At 36.7% G+C, this 21,924-nt stretch overlaps 3 protein-coding genes across 3 annotated transcripts; 2 read left to right on the top strand and 1 right to left on the bottom strand.

The window, feature by feature from the left end:
* Nucleotides 1-1,702: 1,702 nt before the first annotated feature.
* On the bottom strand, nucleotides 1,703-10,146 carry LOC101301209 (non-lysosomal glucosylceramidase-like). The gene is made up of 19 exons (XM_004301748.1): nucleotides 10,081-10,146; nucleotides 9,360-9,464; nucleotides 8,909-8,965; nucleotides 8,722-8,792; nucleotides 7,948-8,047; nucleotides 7,479-7,546; nucleotides 7,268-7,368; nucleotides 7,083-7,186; nucleotides 6,936-6,989; nucleotides 6,734-6,789; nucleotides 6,535-6,573; nucleotides 6,272-6,416; nucleotides 5,298-5,476; nucleotides 5,141-5,208; nucleotides 4,471-4,543; nucleotides 4,341-4,402; nucleotides 3,321-4,248; nucleotides 2,439-2,729; nucleotides 1,703-2,173 (listed from the first exon to the last, which is right to left on the bottom strand). The coding sequence occupies exons 1-19, from the start codon at nucleotides 10,144-10,146 to the stop codon at nucleotides 1,894-1,896; spliced, it is 2,847 nt and encodes a 948-aa protein (XP_004301796.1). The 3' UTR covers nucleotides 1,703-1,893.
* Nucleotides 10,147-11,877: 1,731 nt separating this feature from the next.
* LOC101297841 (cytochrome c oxidase subunit 5C-2-like) lies at nucleotides 11,878-13,382 on the top strand. The gene is made up of 2 exons (XM_004300400.1): nucleotides 11,878-11,964; nucleotides 12,998-13,382. The coding sequence occupies exon 2, from the start codon at nucleotides 13,008-13,010 to the stop codon at nucleotides 13,197-13,199; it is 192 nt and encodes a 63-aa protein (XP_004300448.1). The 5' UTR covers nucleotides 11,878-11,964; nucleotides 12,998-13,007; the 3' UTR covers nucleotides 13,200-13,382.
* A 570-nt stretch (nucleotides 13,383-13,952) lies between these two features.
* On the top strand, nucleotides 13,953-18,922 carry LOC101301502 (TMV resistance protein N-like). The gene is made up of 6 exons (XM_004301749.1): nucleotides 13,953-14,503; nucleotides 14,624-15,734; nucleotides 15,863-16,138; nucleotides 16,241-17,750; nucleotides 17,910-18,017; nucleotides 18,494-18,922. The coding sequence occupies exons 1-5, from the start codon at nucleotides 13,953-13,955 to the stop codon at nucleotides 18,011-18,013; spliced, it is 3,552 nt and encodes a 1,183-aa protein (XP_004301797.1). The 3' UTR covers nucleotides 18,014-18,017; nucleotides 18,494-18,922.
* Nucleotides 18,923-21,924: the final 3,002 nt, after the last annotated feature.

Genomic DNA, 21,924 nt, shown 5'->3' on the forward strand with positions numbered 1-21,924 from the left:
TAAGATATTTTTGTTTGGTTATTTGTATTTGTCAAATATGTGATATTAAGGAGAATTTTGTTATATCAGCTAATCAATAAGTCACGGTTCGTAGTGTTATGGATTGCCTCCAAGTCTCTTAAAGCGAACCTAGGGTCTCATATTGCCGGCATCGCTCTTCTTTGGGGTGTTGATCATGCGTTGGCAGCGGAAGGATTCCTTAACTGCAGCTTTTAGAGGTTGAAAGGGGTCTTCTATGATCATGTCTTTTTGTAGGTTTCCAATCTTGAGCGGTTCTACTTGAGGGTTGCGGCATGTACGTGGCGGGTGGCCATTGAGCGCACCGCGACTAATATGGTCAGGGTAGATGTGCCCCAATCCTTGTGGTAGGAGTCGGATATCAACCTCCGACGAGAACTGTGAAGGGCCGAGATGATCATCTGGGTTTGTTAGGCAGGTCAACGCATAACTAATAAGGATATTTGCTTTATTTATTTTCATCTATACGAGTAAGAATTGAATACGTGACATCAACAATTTATTATATCACATAACTAACAAATCACGACTCAGTAATAAATACATTTTAATTTTAGAGTATGTAAGATTAGGTGTGAATATACAATTGTCAATACTTGTTTGGTAGTTTGAATATGCATCGCATTACCCATTTAGGGTTCTGCACTTCTGCTTTTATTGGTTATATTTCTTTTTATTTGGTGCATGAGGCTTTTGTTGTTTGTTGAATATTGACGCGTACACATCGTAGCGCGCAGTGGTCCTCAAGTGTATGCTGTGGAATCTGGATGCACGTTTGCGTGGTTTGTAATCATTAAATATCAACCTTCTTCTTCAAAATATTTGATGATAGATGGGCTACTTTCCTTTTTATCATTTAACAATCTTGGAACATACATTATTCATTCAATTTATTTTACAAATCTTAAGATTTGGTTGTTGAGAAGCACTAGGGTAGCTCACCCAATGACTATTACTTCGCCTGCCACATACGACCCACTGACTCATCATTTGCTTCACATCACAAACATTTAGCAATAAAGAAGGAATCCCTAAAATCGACATTTTCTTTGTCTAATGAACCGACTTTTGCTCCCAATTTTGATTTTTTAAAAATGACAAATTACAATATTGATCTCTTTTCCTATGATATTGTTAGGTGTTATATGTTGATAGCGTTTTTTGAACTCTACTTGCTTAGACAAGATATCGTTAAAGTTAAACACACCATACGTGTCTTTTTTTATCAATAAAAATAGTGTTGGCTAGATTTTAGATACGTGTTTCATAAAAATTATATTTATCAAGTAATGATTTTTTTAAATAGTATTATGCATCTATAGGGCAAACAATTATGATTTTTTTAAGCGAATATAAGATGAGTCGGATGCCCAAACCTATATAAAAGACCATTCTTTTGTGATTCAACTGAATCTATAAAAGACAAGACGGATTGACAATTTGTTTTAAAAATAAATAAGAGTACTTGATCGCGTTTGTTGTATAATGTAAATTATGGAACAAAAGTGATCATCCATTTTCAGATAGTTCCTCCGCCTAAAAATCAGACAGCAAAAGAGTGCGTCTCAAACACCCCAATTTGCTGCGATTCGTTCAATTCTAGGAGGAAACTGCTTTCTACTTGCCAGTGATAGCACTTCAATAACATTTCTCGTTGTATAGTTTGATAAGTAAGACAGATTGAAAAACACAATAATATAGATAAACAAGAATCTTCCAAATCAAACGGTATATGATTATGTATAAATATACCCCCTTCTTATTTATATTTTCTTCCTGTTCAAAGACCCAACAATATCACTCTATACCAAATGTAATATATTTTCTGGTTTGAATCGACATGTAGATATGTAATGTCACTGGTACAAATTTCACTCACATCATCCTCTTGCAAGTATAATCATAAACAACCTGTAAAATGCTTCTGGATGCTGCTTCCTCTGGCGGCAACTTTAAAAGCTGAGCAACTCTTGCGAATCCAGCCTCATCCCGGAGCAAAGAAACTTGATCAACTTCTGCTCTTGTCTCTCGGTTAAGAACCTTATTAGGTCTTGATAATGCCCATTGCATTGCCCATATGGCAAGCGGGCGCATGTAAGCTAATGATCTGAATTCCCCAGTGGTGGTCCAAGCTTCAGGAGTCTGAAAAGAGTATCTGTCGAGGAGATAATAACAGGTTAATATTCATAAGCATGAAAATGTAAACCGGAGAAGATGGCAAACAAATCAAAAAGGTCATGTTGCATTATTTGAAACTATATAACAACTCTATATCCAGAGCATGCATTTCACTGTGACCAACTGAACTTTGCAGAAACATGGAACAAATCAAAATAAAGATGAACATATTGGGGAAGCAGCCAAAAATATATACTAAAGCTAAGAATGCCAAGCTAAAGATGTTTTAGATAGTTACTCACCCAAGACCTTCTTCAGACCACGCAGCTGCATGGACTCCACCAGCAGTATGAAATGCCATGTCAAGCATATCTTCTTGGATCATTGTTGCAGCAACAGCATATGTGACCCCAGACCATATTTCTCTCGACTGCAATGTTGTCATGTCAACAGTTCCATCAGGAAGCATCCCGTTAACAGCCCCCAATTTCCCATTCTTCACCTTTAAGACATTGTAATTATAAACCTTTTCCAATGCACTTTGTGCCTTGTCTTGATCAACGATTGGCATAAGTCCACATGCTCCGGTATACCTACAAATTAGCTGAATAATAAGTTGTGATCCACTGCGACACATCAATAAAAGAACAGAGAACCACATATCTACCACATTATACAGTAATCTTAATAAGATACAATTTAAACAAAAAAATGAAATAAAAAAACTCAGGATTTTTATATTAACTTCGTCATAACTTTCACATCCTGATAATTACAAGTCGAGCTACCAAATTCATATATCATGCAGAAATCTGAGAAATATATTAAAAGCGAAAACTAGGCAAACTGTATGCATTTCGTATATTTAAATCTATGAGGTAAAATTGAACAACAATTACAGAGGGAACCTAATTATATTTCTAATCTAAGAGAAACCTGTACGGGCAAGTTAACTGTGGAGGTACTATAAACAAAAATGGGAAGTAGAGATAATATAGCCTAATTATTACTTTTGATATATGCCTATTACTCAATATCTCAAGTCATGCTCTAGCTAGAAGTCAAAGTTTCTGTAATTGCAATTATGTGTTTTTATATGTTTGTGGTGAATGCAATTTTAAATTGGGTTTTGGTAGACAGTATTTGGATACGTCCAGGTAGTCCAATCACAAGACTCAACCTACCATTGTCCGGCCAATTGATCTGCTTGAATTGATGCACTTGCACTTTGACCACTGTTATCATAGTTGAAGTAAGATCCATTCCATAATTTTTCATACACCACTTTTGCCTTCTGAAACTTGCACCAAAAATAATCCTCAGAACCCTTGTCACCTACTTCACGTGCCAAGGCTGAAGCAGCTTGCAGAGCTGCTAACCACAACCCACCACAATATGCACTCACACCAGTGACAGACCATGTATCATAGGTTTGATCAGGAAAGCCTTCATTCTCAATCATACCATCACCATCCCGGTCAAATTGTTCCATATAAGCCATTGCAACATAAACAGAAGGCCAAACAGCTTCTGCAAACTTCTTATCACCAGTGGCAACCACATCCCTATAAATTTGGAGAACAAACTTAGGATTCAAGTCTTTCCATCTATCTGTGTTATAAACATTATAAGCGTTTACTTCAAACCATGGATCATGGATCCCAATATCATGGGGAACAGCTCCAAGAACCTTTCTTTGGACCAACTTCCCATCACATAAAACACTCATCTTACTAGGGTCATGCATCATTACTGCTGCTGCGAAGTCTCTTTGTATGCTGAGTTCAAGTTTTGGAAATAGCATGACCAGTGCAAAAGATGAGTAAAAATGGACATCATAAGTGTTCCACATGTGATATTCAACTCCTTCAAGATAAAGGAATTGACCAATGTTTTCTTCTCCCTCCTGAAGCAGATTTGGTCCAAATGCAGAATTTGATGCCACGGGCATGTGAATTTGCTCAAGTATTGTAGTCATCCTTCCAAGAATGTCAACAGCAGTATCATTTTGCTGGGGTGCATCAATGATGTTTTTCACACCTAATGAGGATTTATCAAGAGAAAACTTCCTTCCTCCAATACTTACTAAACTATGCACAGGAGGTGATCCATCTACAAAATTATTCAACAAAGCATATAGATTAATTTTCACCACAACAATCTGTTTTCTTAAGAGAAAATCTGCGGTTCACAAAACAGTATACCTGTCCAAATTGTGCCGCCAGAATTAAGATAATATAGCTCATTGAACAAAGTAACAGGGTACCTGCAAAGAACCTTGCCAAATCTTAGAAACCTGAAAAGCCAGAAATCATATTACACATCTAAACTCACCATTCAGGAAGCCTCTTATCTTCAAGTATCGGTCTTTGCCATGCCTCGATTTGTGATTCCCAATTGTGATGCTCTATGTTTGACAAAAATTAAAAATAAAAATAAAGGATGTAAGGTGACTGCAACCAATAAAAATTATACAGAAATTAAAGTGCATTACATTTCCAAATATGGAGTACGAGTAATTACACCAACTTCTTTTATGGCCAGTCAAAATATTATGTGCAATTCTTAGTACCAACAATATTAGGGTTGTATGGAACCAACAAATCTTCCTTATCTCTTCAATGAAATTGAAAGGTAGAGGCCACAATACTAGAATGCGGTTGTCTCTACCAAATGAAAGCAATCAAAACGGGGAGGAAAGTAGATCTTCATTGGAGACTATTTGTGCTAAAGCAATTATGTGAAAACTATTGAGTTTATATAACACGCCACTGTTATGTCACTGCTATGTAAGCAAAAAGATTTGTCATACGATTTAGCCAACTGATATACATGTACATCAAGAAGCTGACCAATGTACATTAACTCTAGGGAATTGGAATTTAGAGATAATGTGGGAGGATGATCAAACTTTAAATGTGAAAGTATTATTAACCCCTAGTCCCCTATACATCTGGTAATTTAATACGAGAGATATGATATTGTGTATATAAACAATCATTACCAAGAATTGCATCATGAGCAATATTTGCAGCTGCATTCCCATGTGTGCCAAAGAATTTAGTGTAACGCCTGTTCATAAAATTTCTCAGCAAATAAATATTGTTCCTTTGTATTGGATGTTTCAAACAGTCTCCGGCATTACCACACTGAGCACTCACCTGTAATAAGTCTTTCCACCCATAATTATTTCAGGGCTATCCCATGCCAGTGAAAATGTTACAGTACGTACTCCATCTGGTGGTACTGTCACAGATGCAGCAACGGCTGCCCCAATAGACGACCCTTGTTCTGAAGGTAATGATGTTTCAGCTGAATTAAGACCGTCAAACGATCCATGCTGCAACAGATGCACAAATATTATGTTAAGAATGAGCATAACTCAAGAGGACCACATACAGGGCATCATACCCGGCACAGTTTCCTTCTTAAGAGCATCGCCTGGTATTAAAAGAAAAAAAAAAATCGCACACACTCATAAAAAGAAACCATATCTCCCCCAGAAAGTTAACAGGATATGCACACTGAGAGAGATAGAAGGGGAGTGAAGACTACAAAGCCAAGTCGGAAGTAAGAATGCCTCTACAAGACAGTCAATTGTGGCCATGTTGAGAACACATTGCCTATTTGAGGGAGCAATGTTATCAATCGCAGTGTCAAAACTGTTGTAACCCTCTATTCAAAAAAAAAAAAAAATCTGTTGTAACCCTTTACAGACCAAAGTAGTATTAGCGTATTTGGTTTCTCAACAGAAGCTGGATATTGCCAGGGCTCCAGCAATACGTAGAAAGATTCAAAGTAAATATTTTCTCAACATAAGTGCACCTATGTGTATGGACCTGATATTGGTAAAGCTTAGACTAGTATTTCACGGGCAAATGGAACCTTATGACCAACTAAAGTCTTCAGCTTTTGACAATTAAAATAAAAAACAAACATAAAAGTTACTAAAAACTAAAGTTTACAGTAAATAATTTCTCTTGTCATCAATGTTTGTTGAAAAAAATATTATTAATTTTTTTCAGATTGCAGAGTTCTCAAGAGCAAGGAACATAGATCCTAAAGTATTTAAAAATTGCAAGCTCATAACAAGGGAAGTTTTCTTTGAAATGTAAAATGTACGACACTCTTTTACCTGTTTTATTTCATTCCACATGTCTTTAGCGCTAATGCCCTTGGAGTCACCAGATATCACAAAGCAAGGGCACTCTGACACGTGAATGCCATCAGTCTGCTCTGCTGCTATTGCAAACGTCACTGGGGATTTTCCAGTTGCAGTCCTGCACATATTTGCAAATAGTGGATGTTAAATGTAGAGGATTAAACAAGCACATCTTATATTGAGGAAATCATTTCGACAGTCTCTTTTCCATCCATACTAAAAGGGGAGGAACTTACTTGTGATGTAGAAGCACGCTATGCACGCCATCCTTCACCCTACGAGTTAAGACATATTGTCAGAGTAAATTATAGGCACGTCAACAAGAAACATTTAGTGTACATGCAGAGATACATTATGGATTAACATATGCATGTTATTTGACTTACTTTAAATTGGAAAGGAGAAAAGAAATCAAGTTCAGGACAAGATTCTTACTTTGCTCTTGAATTAACATGTTGACCAGAAAATTCAGAAAGCCCTCCAATAGAATTCTGAATGTGACATACCGATACAATTAACTCATATTTTGTCTTGAAATTTAAATAATACAAAAAGTTGGCTATATTATCGCAAAATAATTGTGGTAAAAATGGTTTCAAAAATCTTGAGTTATGTTGGTTGTCCAACAAATACTTACTGCCCATGTGAAAAGCAAGGTGGTATTTGCAGCAGTACTTCCTGAATTATACAGCTGACAAGAGAGCACAAAAGAAGAAAACAAATATTCATACAGCTGCCTCAGGTAAGCTTTTCTGAAAATATCTCTTTAAAGAACCATTCTTACCGTGAAAGTAAAAACGGAGACAGGGAAGCTGCTCTCCTTGTAGTTATGAGGAATAATGGGTGAAATTTGACGACAGACTATTTTAAGTGCTGGGTCAGGTTCACCTGCATAGAAAAAAAAAATTATACAACCGAGAAGAGTGAAGCTTATAATAGAATCAAAAGTCTAAGATTAAAGCAGCCTACCCTCATAAATAGACCAAGCCCTTGGGAAAAGGGCATGATAGGTAGATTTATCCCCCTTCAAATTCCAGTCCCAAGATCCAATCCCTGAAGCGTTGTTTCCTCTGTTTAAATTGGAAAGGAGGGGGATCCCATTAAATCAGACAAGTATAAATGAAGTATTAGTGTTTTCTCCTCTTATTTTTAAAGCGTCTTTTTTGTTTTAAGAACTTACTTGACATCTGGGTTTCTTGGACAGAGTACACTAGAATACTTTTCACCATTGGTGCGGGAAACAAATACCTGAAAGAAAAAAAAAAAAACAATTTTACTAACCCAAAAATAGAACTGTTGCTATCATTAGTTTTAGGTTAGGGTCACTTCCAATGCACATTACTAGACTCTTACAGACTCAAACGCAGTACAGTAGTATCTTAATAAACCTAGAAAGGATGTAGCTAAAAGAATTTGCGATTGTAGACATCTATACATGAATATAACTAGTCAAAACATATATGAATAAAGGTTATAAAACTATAGTATAACTTTTTCTGGAAATTGTAAGAGTCAGAACGGAGAAACATGCAAGGTTCATCTACATAGACTATCGCAAACTTTTCATTCCACCATCAGTGTCTTAATCGTGTATGTTATACTTTCTGTTCTTGAAAATATAGTCAAGAAATGTAAGGTACAGGGCTTACAGAAAATTGATCTGCTAAAACTGGATCCTCTTCACATGTTTTGGGGAGTAGCTGCCAGCGCTGAAATTCACCTTTTAAACTTCTTCCGATACTTCCTCCACTGAGAAAACATCAAAAGATAGTATGATCTAAAATTTGAAATCATTCATGAAGGTTTACCAATCAGACAAGCAAAAAATCTCTACTGATTGGGGAAGACCGAAAATTTTCTCTCAGTGACAAGCAGTCACCAACTCACCATATTGACAATCTGGGAATAATATTGTCTTCTGTACTTCCATTGCATTTTGTCAAGTTCATAAATATGCCTTCTCAAAGGATAATATATATATATATAATATATATATATATAATATATATATATATATAATATATATATATATATAATATATATAAACTATATATATCTTTGATTGAAAAACCAGAGTCAAGTGTGATATACAAATAAATATGCATGTAGGTTAACTAAAAGACACAAAACGTTAAATCTGCAAACACATAAAAGGTGACAGACACATAGAAAAATGTTTTACTTCTATGCCACACAATTTGGTATTCGAGAGAGTGAGAGAGAGAAGCGTGCATTTCTTTGAAACATTATGTAATTTTTTTTTATGATTAATAAGAACTCAATGGTACCCACCCCCTCTTTTCTTGTCTGATTCGAGGGGGATCCCATTGAGTTCTTATGCTTGTCTATAAACCAGTTCATCTGGTCATTACAGAGGTGAACCTAATCCGGAAAATGTAGAGATGGAGAGAGAGAGGGCTTACCCCATACCACCAAGTGGTACACCATGACTAGATGATCGAGCGCGCTTAGTAAATGGATCAATCATAATCTCCTGGAGAAAAGAAAATAGGTAGAAAATTGGCATGAAGAACTTCAATTGGATGGATTCCTCACCAATAAGCTATTCATAATAGCAATTAATCCCCATTTTCAATTAAAGAAATTTACCCTTCCTTTAGCTGTTTCTTCTCGTTGATGGCGCCATAGACGAATTCCAATTGGAGCCTATAACAAAAAAGAATGTATGTATGTAAGAGAAGAATGTGGCATTGTCGACAAAAACAGTAAGAGAAAGTAGGACGGACATTGAAATGAAAGTCAGACATGCTGCATTAACAAGACATAAGAGAAACATGCATTCATATCAGCAAGAGAACAGCATGCAGCTAGGAGGAACAAGTGAAACTGTCATATCCAGTAACTGAGAATTAATAGTCAGGTGAGATGATGGGTTCCGTAGCGAAGAATGTGTAATTCAAATTTAACACCAAGAATAATAGTTGTTCTTTTGGGCCATAGAAGATATGCACTACCAATACTATCCTAGAGTTGACAAGGTGAGCTCGTTTATGTTTTAGTCAAAATCCAAAATTTATGCCAAAATATCTTATAAACTTACCATATGAATAACTTCTTTCAAAGTTAGATTGAACTCCACGACAGCCTTTCCCGTGCTGTTTACTTTTCGCTGCCACGTCAGATATGCAGGTTTCCCCGGGTCAACCTACATACAGAAGTATCAGATATTAGAAGGAATGTAAGAGGGGACAGGAAAAGCTTAAAGTCTCAAACAAATGTCAATCAATAGTTTCAGGTCACTTGTGAGATCTCAGAATTTCATCATACCATGTTGAGAAATCAAAACTGTACTGCACATACCAGTATTGCAGGCTCAAATTTCATGAGTACAAACATGAAAGTTGGATCTTCAATGTAAAAGGGTGAAATGATAAGCAGGTTGAACTTATAAAGTTAATTACATTAGAAAGGGCACAGAAGACTGTTGGTTCATGTTTAGCTCAAATGCATTATCACAAATATGCTTGCCCTCTAAGACACACAACAACAGATGATATGAAAGCCTGAAACTGAAGGCCTACTTAGATATCTTCAGCGGCAGTGTATTGACAATACATGCAACTTCCATGACAAACCAGAACTGCATAGATACTCACAGGCAACAGAGAAAATGCAAAGATTCCACGGATAATCATTTAAGTAGACATAACTTCACCATTCAGAGAAGCCTTCTAAACACATAAAGAATGTGCTTAGTTACACTTTTTTAGTATAAAAAGGAAAATTTTATGTTGTACTTTGATCATGTTCACATAGATTACCTTGTCAATTGAAGACTCAGAATGTTGATCATCTCTTTCAGCAAACCCATTCTCCTTGTCACCCATATTTCCTGCAAAAAAAAAAAAAAATGTATATAATGAGCTAATCAGGCTGAGCTGCTCTGCATAATTTGACTCGTAAAACTTCAGGCTCTTTGATTGAAGTAAGCCCTTTGACATTCAATCGGATTGGTGGTATATACTATCAGCAACAAACACATGAACAACTCCACTCCACAACCATAAGCCCATAAACCAAAATTATGGGGATCCGAATTTACCATTGACAGTTTAAAAAGGCTGAAATTTATATCCCAATTGATAAAAAGAAATAAAAATCCAACAAAATAAAGCCAAATTTGCATTCAACAAAACAACACATGAGTAAGAGAATCATCCAATCTAACAAGAAACGTGGCATTTCGATGAAAATTCAAGCCAACTCCCACTTCTGATGAGTATCCCATAACACATAAAATTACAGTATCTTAATCAGACATGCACGTCTCTTCCAATCCAATCATGTTGCTGAAAGAAAGAAAAAGAGAGAGAAAGGAATGCAGGACTGACCCGAGTGACAGTGAATTCCAACAACTGGGCTCGCAGAGACAAGATTGGAGGAACTGCGGATCTTTCGCAGAGGACTGTTTGATCTTAAAACATGCGAGGAGTCTTGACCGTTTTAAGCAGAAGAGAGAGTTGTGTTTGTCTTTTGTTTCTGTTTCTGGTGGCCTTCCCGTCTCTTTGGGCAGTCTTTCATTTCTTATAGCGCGTACTTTTCTTCCATTTTAAAAAAAATAATAAATAACTTTTCCTCGCTCTTTGCATTATACAGATTTTTGTCGACAGATTGCTATTTCCTATTTGTTGTTGCCTGCCCTGCCTTATAGATACGACCATTGACTAGAATCTTCGTAGGTCACAAACCACATCATCCAATAAATTATGTGGAAAAAAATGATGCAACATTTACTAGTATAAATCAACATTGTTGATTTGTATTAATCCTCATTGTCAAGTTCTATACACAATAAGCATCTGCGTCCAAAATGACCCCACAAAAGTATGGTTATCTGATTAGTAGGTGAGGCATGCTGGGGTACCAAATAGTGAGGGGATAAAGATGGAGGAATTGATTCTCCAAATGCCTCACTCCAAACTATATACCATTTTGAATTGTCCTGCAATAATGTCTTTCTATTAAGGTTGGTTACGATTTTAGAACCTTCATTTATTTCAAACTTTCTTAGTTTATTACACAATCCGAATTCTAAATGGCTACGTCCTAAGAATGGTAATTACAACCAACATAATTGTAATTTATGCCGTTGTAGCTTTCATTATTTCAAGCACAATATAAGTATCAATGAGAGTGACAAAGCATCCTCTTAAGGAGTAATTATTCTCTGTACCTGAACACCACGTGGCACTGCCAGGTAGTGTTCCTAGCCAATCATATAACTCAATTTTCTATGGGGACCAACATATGGTGAAAAAAAAAGTATAGATAAATAAATAGACCAATCAGGAATAAAATAAAAACACTTGGACCAATAGTATTAGAAAATACCAAATATCACGTGATGTTCCAGGTATAGTTTATAATTTCCCTCTCTTAAGTCTTAATGATAAATCCAAGTTTTTAAGTAGCAAGAATCTCATTAGGCCCGTGTTTCGAGTTAGGCCCAATAAAGGCCCAAAAATAACCACAGACGTGAACAGAGCAGTCCATCTCACCAGGCCCAAGGGCAAAACCGAGATTTAAAAACCCGGGTGGACAACGAATAGCCTACTTCCGTGGTTTCTGAGCAACACTCGTCATTTGCGAAGGATCGAAAGAAAGGAAAGCCCCAATTTCGCAGCCTCTGCTTCTCAATCTCTCAGGTAAATAAACCCTAAATTCAATCTCTTGTGTTCGATCTTCTCTTTCAAGTTTCGACTATTATCGATCTGTTTAGCTTATCAAATCAGGGTTCGTAAAGTCTCTGAATTTTGACCTCTTATTGTTCGCAATTATTTGCTATGGAATCCGATTATTTGTGCTTTTGATGAGTACTGTGAGGATTTGATTTGCTTGAAGTTTGTACTTTGTAGAGAAATACTGCGTATTGATTCCTTCTGATTTCATTTCATGAATCCCAAGTCAAATGGTTGTTATTTACCTATAAATACTAGCACAAAATCCAAAATTTTGAGCTGAAATGTTGGATACTGCTCAGGTTGGAACATTTTGACTCGATTCGAGTGTCCTTGTAGGGGCTATAATTTTAGCATTGATTGTTTAGGTTTGTTATTTGATACATGTTACTAACGGCGCCACGAGCAAGCTTGTTGATAAACCTAAGGCCTTCTCTGTTTCATTAGAAACCTTCCCCGTTGCTAGACTTGTGCCCAAACCTTAAAGGCCACGAGGAACCTGTTTGGCACCATTTTGTTTTTTGTTTTTTGGGTTTCAATTTTCTATTGAAGTATAGAGGGAGGGAAATATAATGGAGAAAGCAGGGAGGGAGAGATGAAGAAGAATGAAAATACTTGCATTGACATTTGATTTCGGTGTTTAGTTTGTCGTGTTCGTTTTTATGTATCGTACCATTTACATTGTCAGGCTTCATCATTTACATTTTGTTCTCTATCTTTAATTCAAAAAGAAAACTGAAGATGAAAAACCAAAGGGTAACACGTTAGAAGTTAGCACTTATACTAACTCCAACCGCTACTGTAGTACTATATTGTATCAGACTAATGTCTAATCCTAGTTTTCTCTTTCTGAGAATATCTAAATAATGTTGAATGTTGTTTTGAATTTGGTTGATAGTTGTGTTATTTGTTTCATATGTTATAGTTTACCATGGCTTCTTTAGGGCTATTGGTCTTAGAATCCAAAGAAACTGAAAAGATGACACTTTCTGAATTGCAGATCAAGTGAAATGGCTGGTCACAAGGTTGCTCATGCCACATTGAAAGGACCAAGTGTTGTTAAGGAGATAATCATAGGGGCGGTGCTTGGTTTGGCTGCGGGAGGCCTTTGGAAAATGCATCACTGGAATGAGCAGAGGAAAGTAAGGACATTCTATGACTTGCTGGAGAAGGGTGAAATCAGTGTCGTTGCCGAAGAATAGATCTTCTAATTTTCAAACATGATTTTGTGGTCTCATTCAAAGTTTGTTGATCATTGCCTCTAGTATCTATTTGGCTCTTGAACTAAAGATGATGACCTTAGTCTGGGTTCTGAATAATTTTCTCAAACAGTTGTGGAATACAGTATTGTTTTGAATGGAAGTTGATTAATCTTCTCATAGTTTAATTGCCTCGATTGTGTTATTCTTTCATGGCTGCTCGAGCTGAGCATATGTTATGTTATCTGGATGATTGTCCCATGGTGCACCGTGTTCTGTTCAAAAATATGGTGCACAGTGTAGCCTAACCCTTGGGTTGAAGGCAAGATCGCAATTGGAGCCATTACTTATTTTCACATAACTTGCTCTACGCACTCAAATTTTTGCAATGGAATATGCCTCCACAGATGGTTTTTTTCTTGTTGCTTGGGAAAATGGATATTATAGGTAATCCACACCTTCTCTCTGGCTACCCGGTCAAGTTATTGGTATTAGAATGTTTAGGTATCTTTTAGTAAACTAATCAGCACGACACCACTTGCATTTTACAAAAATCTTTGAAAGTTTCCTTGGAGTATCAATGTATAATAACAAATTATTTTGCATCAATTATTGACAGTCATTTCTTTACTTCGGTCAATCACCCCTGAAAGTTTCCTTGCAGCTGCCGGCAAACTGCAAGTGGCATCGAAAGTCGTATACATGATCCTTAAAATTCCCCAACTCTTTGTTGCATCGGCCTGTTTATCAAACAATATGGATTTCCCATTACCAAAGAGAAGAAAAACCAATACGGATTCAATCAATACGACACAAGAAGAGGCATCTCCTTCTTCTTCTTCTCCTCTCACCCGTTCAAGTCCATACGATGTCTTTTTGAGTTTTCGAGGTGTGGATACTCGAAACAACTTCACTGGCCATTTGTACACTTACTTGGTACAGAAAGGAATTAATACCTTCATGGATGACGAAGAGCTTAGAAAAGGAGAAGAAATATCATCTTCACTTCTCAAAGCAATTCAAGGGTCAAAGATTTCTATACTCATCTTCTCTGAAAACTACGCATCCTCAGGGTGGTGTTTGGATGAACTTGTTGAGATCCTAAAATGTAAGAAGCTGAATCAACAACTGGTTTGGCCGGTGTTTTACAAGGTGGATCCTTCCGATGTTCGGTACCAGAAGGGTAAATATGGTGAGGCACTTGCTAAACATGAGTGCAGATTCAAGGAAAACATGGACAAGGTCCAAAGATGGAGAACAGCTCTTAGGGAAGCAGCAGACTTCTCAGGGTGGACTTTCTTCGACGGGTATGTATATTTCCATATTCCAGCATTCTTTCTTTTCAATATTTAATGGTTTCGTTGATTTCGGAACAAAGTTACCATTGCGAGTTTCATCTGATTAAAAACCCTTTGCATTTAAATTAGAAGGCATGAAGCTAACTTCATCAGTACGATTGCCGAAGAGATTTCAGCACAAGTATCAAAACGTAGTTGCTTAAATGTGGCAAAGTATCCCGTTGGAATAGAATCTCGTGTACAAGATCTGCTTAGGCTTTTAGATGTCGGAGGAAGTGATGTTCGCATGGTTGGTATATGGGGTATTGGAGGAATAGGCAAAACAACAATTGCTAACGAATTATTCAACTCATTCCGCCATAAGTTTGAAGGTTGGTGTTTCTTGGCAAATGTTAGAAAAGATTCAGTATCCCATCAAGGCCTAGTTGGACTACAAAATAATCTTCTTAATGAGATCTTAGGGGGGCGGAAAATGGAGATGACTAATGCTGATAGAGGAATCCAGGTGATTAAGGACAGATTGCGTAGTAAAAGGGTCCTCATAGTTCTTGATGATGTGAATGAATTGAACCAGTTGGACAAATTAGCTGGAGGATTGGATTGGTTTGGTCGTGGCAGTAGAATTATCATAACAACAAGAGATAAAGGTTTGCTAATTTCTCATCAAGTTAACGCAATATACACAGCCAAGGCATTAGATGACGATGAAGCTCGTAACCTCTTGATTTTGAATGCCTTAAAGGGAAACAAAAATCCAGATGAGTTTGTGAAATTCCCAATTGATGATGCTGTACGCTTTGCTCACGGCCTTCCATTAGCTATAAACATTTTAGGCTCACTTCTCTCTGGTAGGAGTATAAATCAATGGTATGATACAATAGATTGTTTCACCAGATCTCCTGACAGAGATATCCAAACAGTCCTTCAAACAAGTTACGATGTATTGCAATATCCACTGAAAGAAGCATTTCTTGACATTGCATGTTTCTTTAAAGGTAAAGATAAGGAGTATGTGATGCAAGCACTGGAGGGTTCTAATACTCTCACCCCTGTACATGCTCTTGAAGTACTTGAAGAGAAGGCCCTTATAAAGATTGAGAAATCTGGTCGGATTTCGATGCATGACTTGCTGGAGGAAATGGGAAAAGAAATAGTTCTTAGAGAGTCACCCACTGATGCTGGCAGTCGTAGCAGAATATGGTTTCATGAGGATGTTTACCATGTTTTAACCGAAAATACAGTAAGTATAGAACTTGTATCCTTCCATGTGTTTGTGTGTGTGTCTAGAGCTTCCTAAAAGTGAAAAAAAATGAAGTCGTATATAGTACTTGCTCTGCTAATTCTATATACTTTTTCTTTTCCTAACAGGGCTCAAAAGAAGTTAAAGGCATCAGAGTAGAGCTACCAAGAGAATATGAGATACGCTTGACTGCTAAAAGCTTTAAAAAGATGAAAAATCTTCAGCTTTTTATAAACATCAATGCATGCTTCTCTGGAGAGGTCAATTATCTTCCAAATAAGTTGAGGTTCCTTGATTGGCCTGGATTCCCAGCACAATCTTTACCATCGGAGTTCAATCCCCAAAAACTTGTCAATCTCAATATGCCAAACAGTCGCATCTCACGAGTTGGGCAAGGACTCAAGGTATTCTAAGCTGTTAATGATTTAGCTTCTATATTACGTATTTTGAATTGTTATAAAGTGGTTGTGAAGCTGACATATTATCTCTCCCTTTTTGTGTTGCAGAATTTGCAAAATTTGAAATCTCTAAGCTTCAGGAGTTGTGAATTCCTAATAGAACTCCCCAACTTGTCTGGAATGTTTCCGAATTTGGAGAGGTTGGATTTAAATTCCTGTACAAGTTTAGCTGAGTTGCATCCGTCTGTCGGTTCCCTTGATAAGCTTGTTCACTTTGATCTTACGGACTGCTATTCCCTTAAGATGTTTCCAAACATAGGCAACATGAAATCTCTGCAATATCTTGATTTGGGAGGCTGCAGGAGGCTCGAGAGCTTTCCACAAATGAATGGAAGGATGGAGTCATTAACACACATGAATGTTTCTGGAACTGCCATCACAGAAGTGCCTTCATCAATTGGATATCATCTGTTTAATCTTCAATTTTTGATTTTACAGAAATGTGAAAACCTTTCGAATCTGCCTCTCAGCATTTTTGATTTGCAAAAGCTGTTTTATTTAGAACTCACAGGTTGCCCAAAACTGGTGCTTCCATTTCCAAATAAGGTGAAATACGGTGAAGTGCCAACTCCAACGTCTAACTCAAAGAATTCTTCACTTTACAGCAAGGAAACTTCATCAGAAAGAGAAAGTGACGATGCTGATGTTAAAGATCAAGGAAATTCAGTGTTTCCTTCACTAGAGTACTTGAACGCAGGAGGATGCAATATTTCAAACTGTGATTTTCTTGTGACGCTTGGTTATGCCTCCAACATTGAAGCGCTTAATTTTTCAGAAAGCAATTTTGTTAATCTTCCTGCATGCATTAGCACATTTACCAACTTGAGTCACCTTATCTTGAATGGATGCAAGAGGCTTCAAGAAGTTCCGGAGCTTCCACCAAATTTGCAAGTGTTAGAAGTGAGAGGTTGCAAATCATTGGAAAGAATTTCAAAGTTATCAAACATTTTGAAGCATGAAGAATCGCAAATGTTTTGGTGGTTGGACTTGACCAATTGCTGGAGACTGTGTCACAATCTGGTTCAGTATGCAGAGAAGAAAGGTTGGTTAGTGAATGATGATGATCATCAGGTGGGGGATGATCTCTTGTCTCTTTTTCTCTGTTCTCAGAAGTCTGCATTCGGGGTTGTGTTTCCAGCAAGTTATGAAATTCCAAAGTTTTTCAGCTGTCAAATGGATTTCACAGGAAATGGACTGTTTGAATTCTATATTCAAGTCCTTCCTAATTTCCAATGGCACAACACAGGATTGGCTCTATGTGTTGCTGGTGAAGAGGTGCTAGACTGGGAATTTGAAATTCGAATCAATGAAGCAAGAGTACTGACGGATCATTGTCTCAATGAAGGCGATTCGCCTCTTCTGGGGCTGCAGTATATTCCGTTCGATACAATTCGATTTGATTCACTGCCACCTTTTATCTGTCGAGTTAGTATATTTCAATCTCTCTATACTAACGTGGTTCCTATGAAACGCTGCGGAGTGCACCTGGTAATGCCACCAAATGAAGAGTGTATGAAACTTACACATGCACAGAACATCAGGAACAGACTCAAAGCAGGTCTCTCTTTTTTGGTTGCCGAGACTCCATCTTTTTAGTTATCGCTGGATAGTAAAACTTGAGTTGATTGTTGGATATTGTAGAATATATTGATTATGCAGTTTTTAGTTTTTCTTTGCTAATTCTGCTGGTTGATAACCTTGTCTTTTTTCGAAACAGTGGACGATTCTTATGAACTCAAATCAAGCGACTCTCACACCAAGTTGGCAAAGAGCTTAAGAGAAGACGGCCCGTCAGGACTCAAGAGCCTAATTGATTATTGACTGGGTTAGTCCTCTGACTCCTCTTTGAATATTGGATATGTCTTCTTTTTTTCTATCTTGTTCTTTTTTGGAGTGATAAAAGGTTATGGAACTATCAACTACGACCTATATATGCTCTAACTTTAACAGCTACCAAACATCCTCCAGCTGGTAGCCTGGTACTTTGCATTTTTGCGTAGAAGTTAGAACGTAGGTGTTTGATATATATAACCTATGCTTTGCCATGTATAGATGTTCTCTTATAGTCCACTGACATGATTACATGAACCATTTTCATTATTTCGGCATAAGATCCAAAGCAGCGCTATCTTCTTGGAAAGAGAAATGGAGCTGATTTTGATCATCTCCTTGTTTCAAATTTCAATACTCCATAAGATTCTCTGCGTTATGTACTAGATATAAATCATATAATTGATAGGCTTCAGGCTTGATATGTACTTGTTTCATAGAATATAATCAATGAAACTTTCTCAATTGCAGTAAGATGGCTGGTTACAGAATTGCTAATGCTAAAGGACCCAGTATATATTGTCAATGAGATCTGCAGTGTCACTGCGCTTGCTTTAATTCTTGACTGGAATGACCACAGCAAATTAAGTGAACGCACTAATCTATGACTTGATAAGAAGAAATCAGTCTTGTTGATCAAGTGAGAGATGCTAAACTGCTATATTATCCCATCATGAATTTATGGACATTTTAAGTTTCAAGAACGTTGTTAATTATACAGAAATTGCTTGTACCGAATTTCTCAGATGAACTTTCACTCTTCTCATATATTTCGAGAAGGTAACAGAGTTGCAGATGCATTGGCAAATGAAGGGATAAAGTCTTTAGGTTTGACGTGGTGAGACTTGCCCCCAAATTTTGTTATTTCTCTTTGTAATAACGATTGGTTGGGGTTTTCCCACCTTTCGTTTCTGTTAGTTTTTGTTGTTTTGTTGTGAGTTATAGGTTTGTTTTTGTTTTTGATAGGAATGGAGTTAGGTCTCTCCTACTATGATGTATTTATCTTTTTTCTTTTCAATAAATTACCCTCGTTTCATCGAGGTTTAAGCAAAAAAAAAAACCAGAAATTGTATGAAGAACCTTACTCGACCTCGTATCTCTTCACTTGCAACGAATTACTCCACGTACCAATTTGAAATTACGGGAATTGAAATAAGTGATTCAGTTCTATGACAAAGAAAAGTAAGCGATTCATATAATCAAATCCTTCATTTTACTTTCCACTGAGAAATTCATAATTTTCAAGTTTAAAATACCAAACAAGATTCATATTTTATGAATTACGAATTCCTTATTTCATGTATTACTATGTAATTTTCTTTTTCTTATTTATCTCCTTCGTCTAAAATCAACAAATAATACTCAAACATGAAACAAGGTAGGTTGTCATGTGACCACTATGTCACAAACATCACATTCGTTTTTTTTTTTTTGGTCTGACACAAACATTACACTCATTAGTACCGTATCGTATCAAACATTGACTGACAATCCTATATTTCTAGATTGAAGTGGTGGTTCTCCTTTTGTGGGGAAGCGTTGGACTACGCCGTAGTATTGTACGCCACTAGACGCGTGGCGTCTTTTCATTGGCAGGGAGGATATTTGAGGGACAGTGCTGGAAAATTGGCGTCATCCACAAGTTCGAAATCGAAATAGGCGGAGCTGGATGAAAGTTTGAAACTGATTAACTGAACAAGGGTTGAAGCTGGATTAGAGCGCTATGCACGATTTCGACATTGAAATAGGCGTTTTGGCTCACTAGTTTGAAATCAATGAATTGATTAATGGGTTGAAGCTGTAAACTGCATTCAACCAGATAGCATTCCTCCGGAGGTATAGTTTATGTTCATGCTTTTGAGATTTGATTAACTGCCGTCTCGAATTCATGAGTCAGAAACAGATGTTTCTATTTCATATCCTTTTGTATGTGTCTGGTTTTTTATCATCTTTGCACTTGTCAGTTATGTGAATGTTTAGTTTAGAGAGAATCGAACCCTAGAGTTTTTGATATCAGCTGTGATGTTCACTCTTTGATCTAGACTCGTAGATGTAAATCCACTAACATTATTGAAATAATAAGCTGCCTATCCAGATGTTAATCCCACAAAGTTTGCTGAGATAACCAGATTTCAGTTCATGCATTTCCATTGGTAGCTACATTGCGCACTACTTCTAGTTTTATTCATGGGCAACAGCCATTAAAAATTTAGATGGTGAGGGCTCTGATCTTTTTAGAAGTTGGACCGTTGCTTGTCCACATGATTATCATTTTCACCCATGATCATAGTAACTAGAATATTGCACATCTGCAATTAGAGGAAAACTGATGCAATTGTCTTGTTCCAGTATCAATCGAAGATTATTGTGATGCTTCATATCCGTAATCTGCTCTTTTTGGTTGTGTCTCTGAAACTTCAGTGTTCTTTCCGTAATCTGGTCTTCTGTTGTTATGGTGCTGATGATATCTGTGAAGGTATTATTGCTCGTATGGAGTTGATTTTGTCGGAAAAATTGCGAAAATGTGTGTGGAATTGGTTTTGTTTTCAGTCTAAATATGTGTTTCTTTTGGAAGAATACTTGTAGGACATGATGGTTTTTGGAGAAGGAGAGTGAACTAGTGAAGAGATGTTTTCTCTACCAAATGAGGTTTGTTTTTGAACTTGTTTATGGTCACTGTTTGATTGTTGAAGTTCAACTTTCTTTGGAGGTTTAGGTCTGGACTTGTTTTTTCTGGTTTGATGTAAATGTTGTTGCTTTTTATCTCTTGTGATTGCAGATTGGGAGTAGGTTCTGTGGCTTGGGGGAAATCACAACCGGACCTGACTGTTCTCTATCTATTGTTGACAAAGTTATAGGAAGGTTGGAAACTCTTATGACCTTATAACTTGATCTATCTTTCCTTTCAAATGGATACCATATCAGCCAGTGAGTCCCTGAACTCTAAAAAAAGAAGCATGATGATTTCGAACCATTTTATATTAGAAATGAGAGTTTTGATACAAATTGATAATAACTTTGCAGTACAATAGGAGGGGATGTCTTTACTTGAGTATTATGTGCATGTAAGCAATTAAATGTATTCCTCCCTACACTCTAGTAGCTGTGTTCTTGGTTTCTGGTAATATTTATTAATCACTTTCCAATTTTCATGTTCATTGATTGTAAAATATCCCTATGGTATCTTTCTGTGATAGCCATGCTGATGGAATCAACAGCTGTTTCTGTTAATTATAAAAGTTGTATGTTCTTCAAACACTAAAGTGTCTCTATGTGGGTGTGTTGTAGATATTATCCAACGTTGAAGATGGACCAGACTCTTGCCTCTCTCAAAGAACCCTTTATTTCTTCTCTAATATTTTTTTTTTCATTTTTGTTTGATCTGATTTATGTCTTTCTATATGCTTGAGTACATTGCAGCCTGGATATGGAACATACGTGCTTGATTTCCATATTTCAAAGAGTACATCGTATTCTCCCCATGAGAAAATTGTAAGCTTCTCTCGACTTAGTTGTAATGTTAGTAGTGTTTGTAAGTGCTTGTAAATTGATCAAAACATGCTTCATGGTTCAATGTGATCCAACAGACACACACACATTAATAAACATATTATATATATTAGATATATATACAGGCGTACACGTTGTAAATTTACGTAAAATGTAAGTTCTAGATACATATTTCTGGTATTACATTAGAGATGGATGATTTAATGGTGTTATTTGTGTCTCAAGTTTGATTAGTCTGCTGGATCTCCTAAAACATCCAAAAAAGTTAAACACGCTCTCTAAAATAGCTAAGGAGTTGAAGTGGAGAGTCTGTTAAAGATGCTCTAAGCTCCAGAATCTAGATGCCAGGAACTCAGTTGGTCTAAGATTTTCAGTATTAAAATCTTTCGGTT

The sequence above is a fragment of the Fragaria vesca genome, linkage group LG5 (genome assembly GCF_000184155.1).
Source record: "Fragaria vesca subsp. vesca linkage group LG5, FraVesHawaii_1.0, whole genome shotgun sequence".
Classification (NCBI taxonomy): domain Eukaryota; kingdom Viridiplantae; phylum Streptophyta; class Magnoliopsida; order Rosales; family Rosaceae; genus Fragaria; species Fragaria vesca.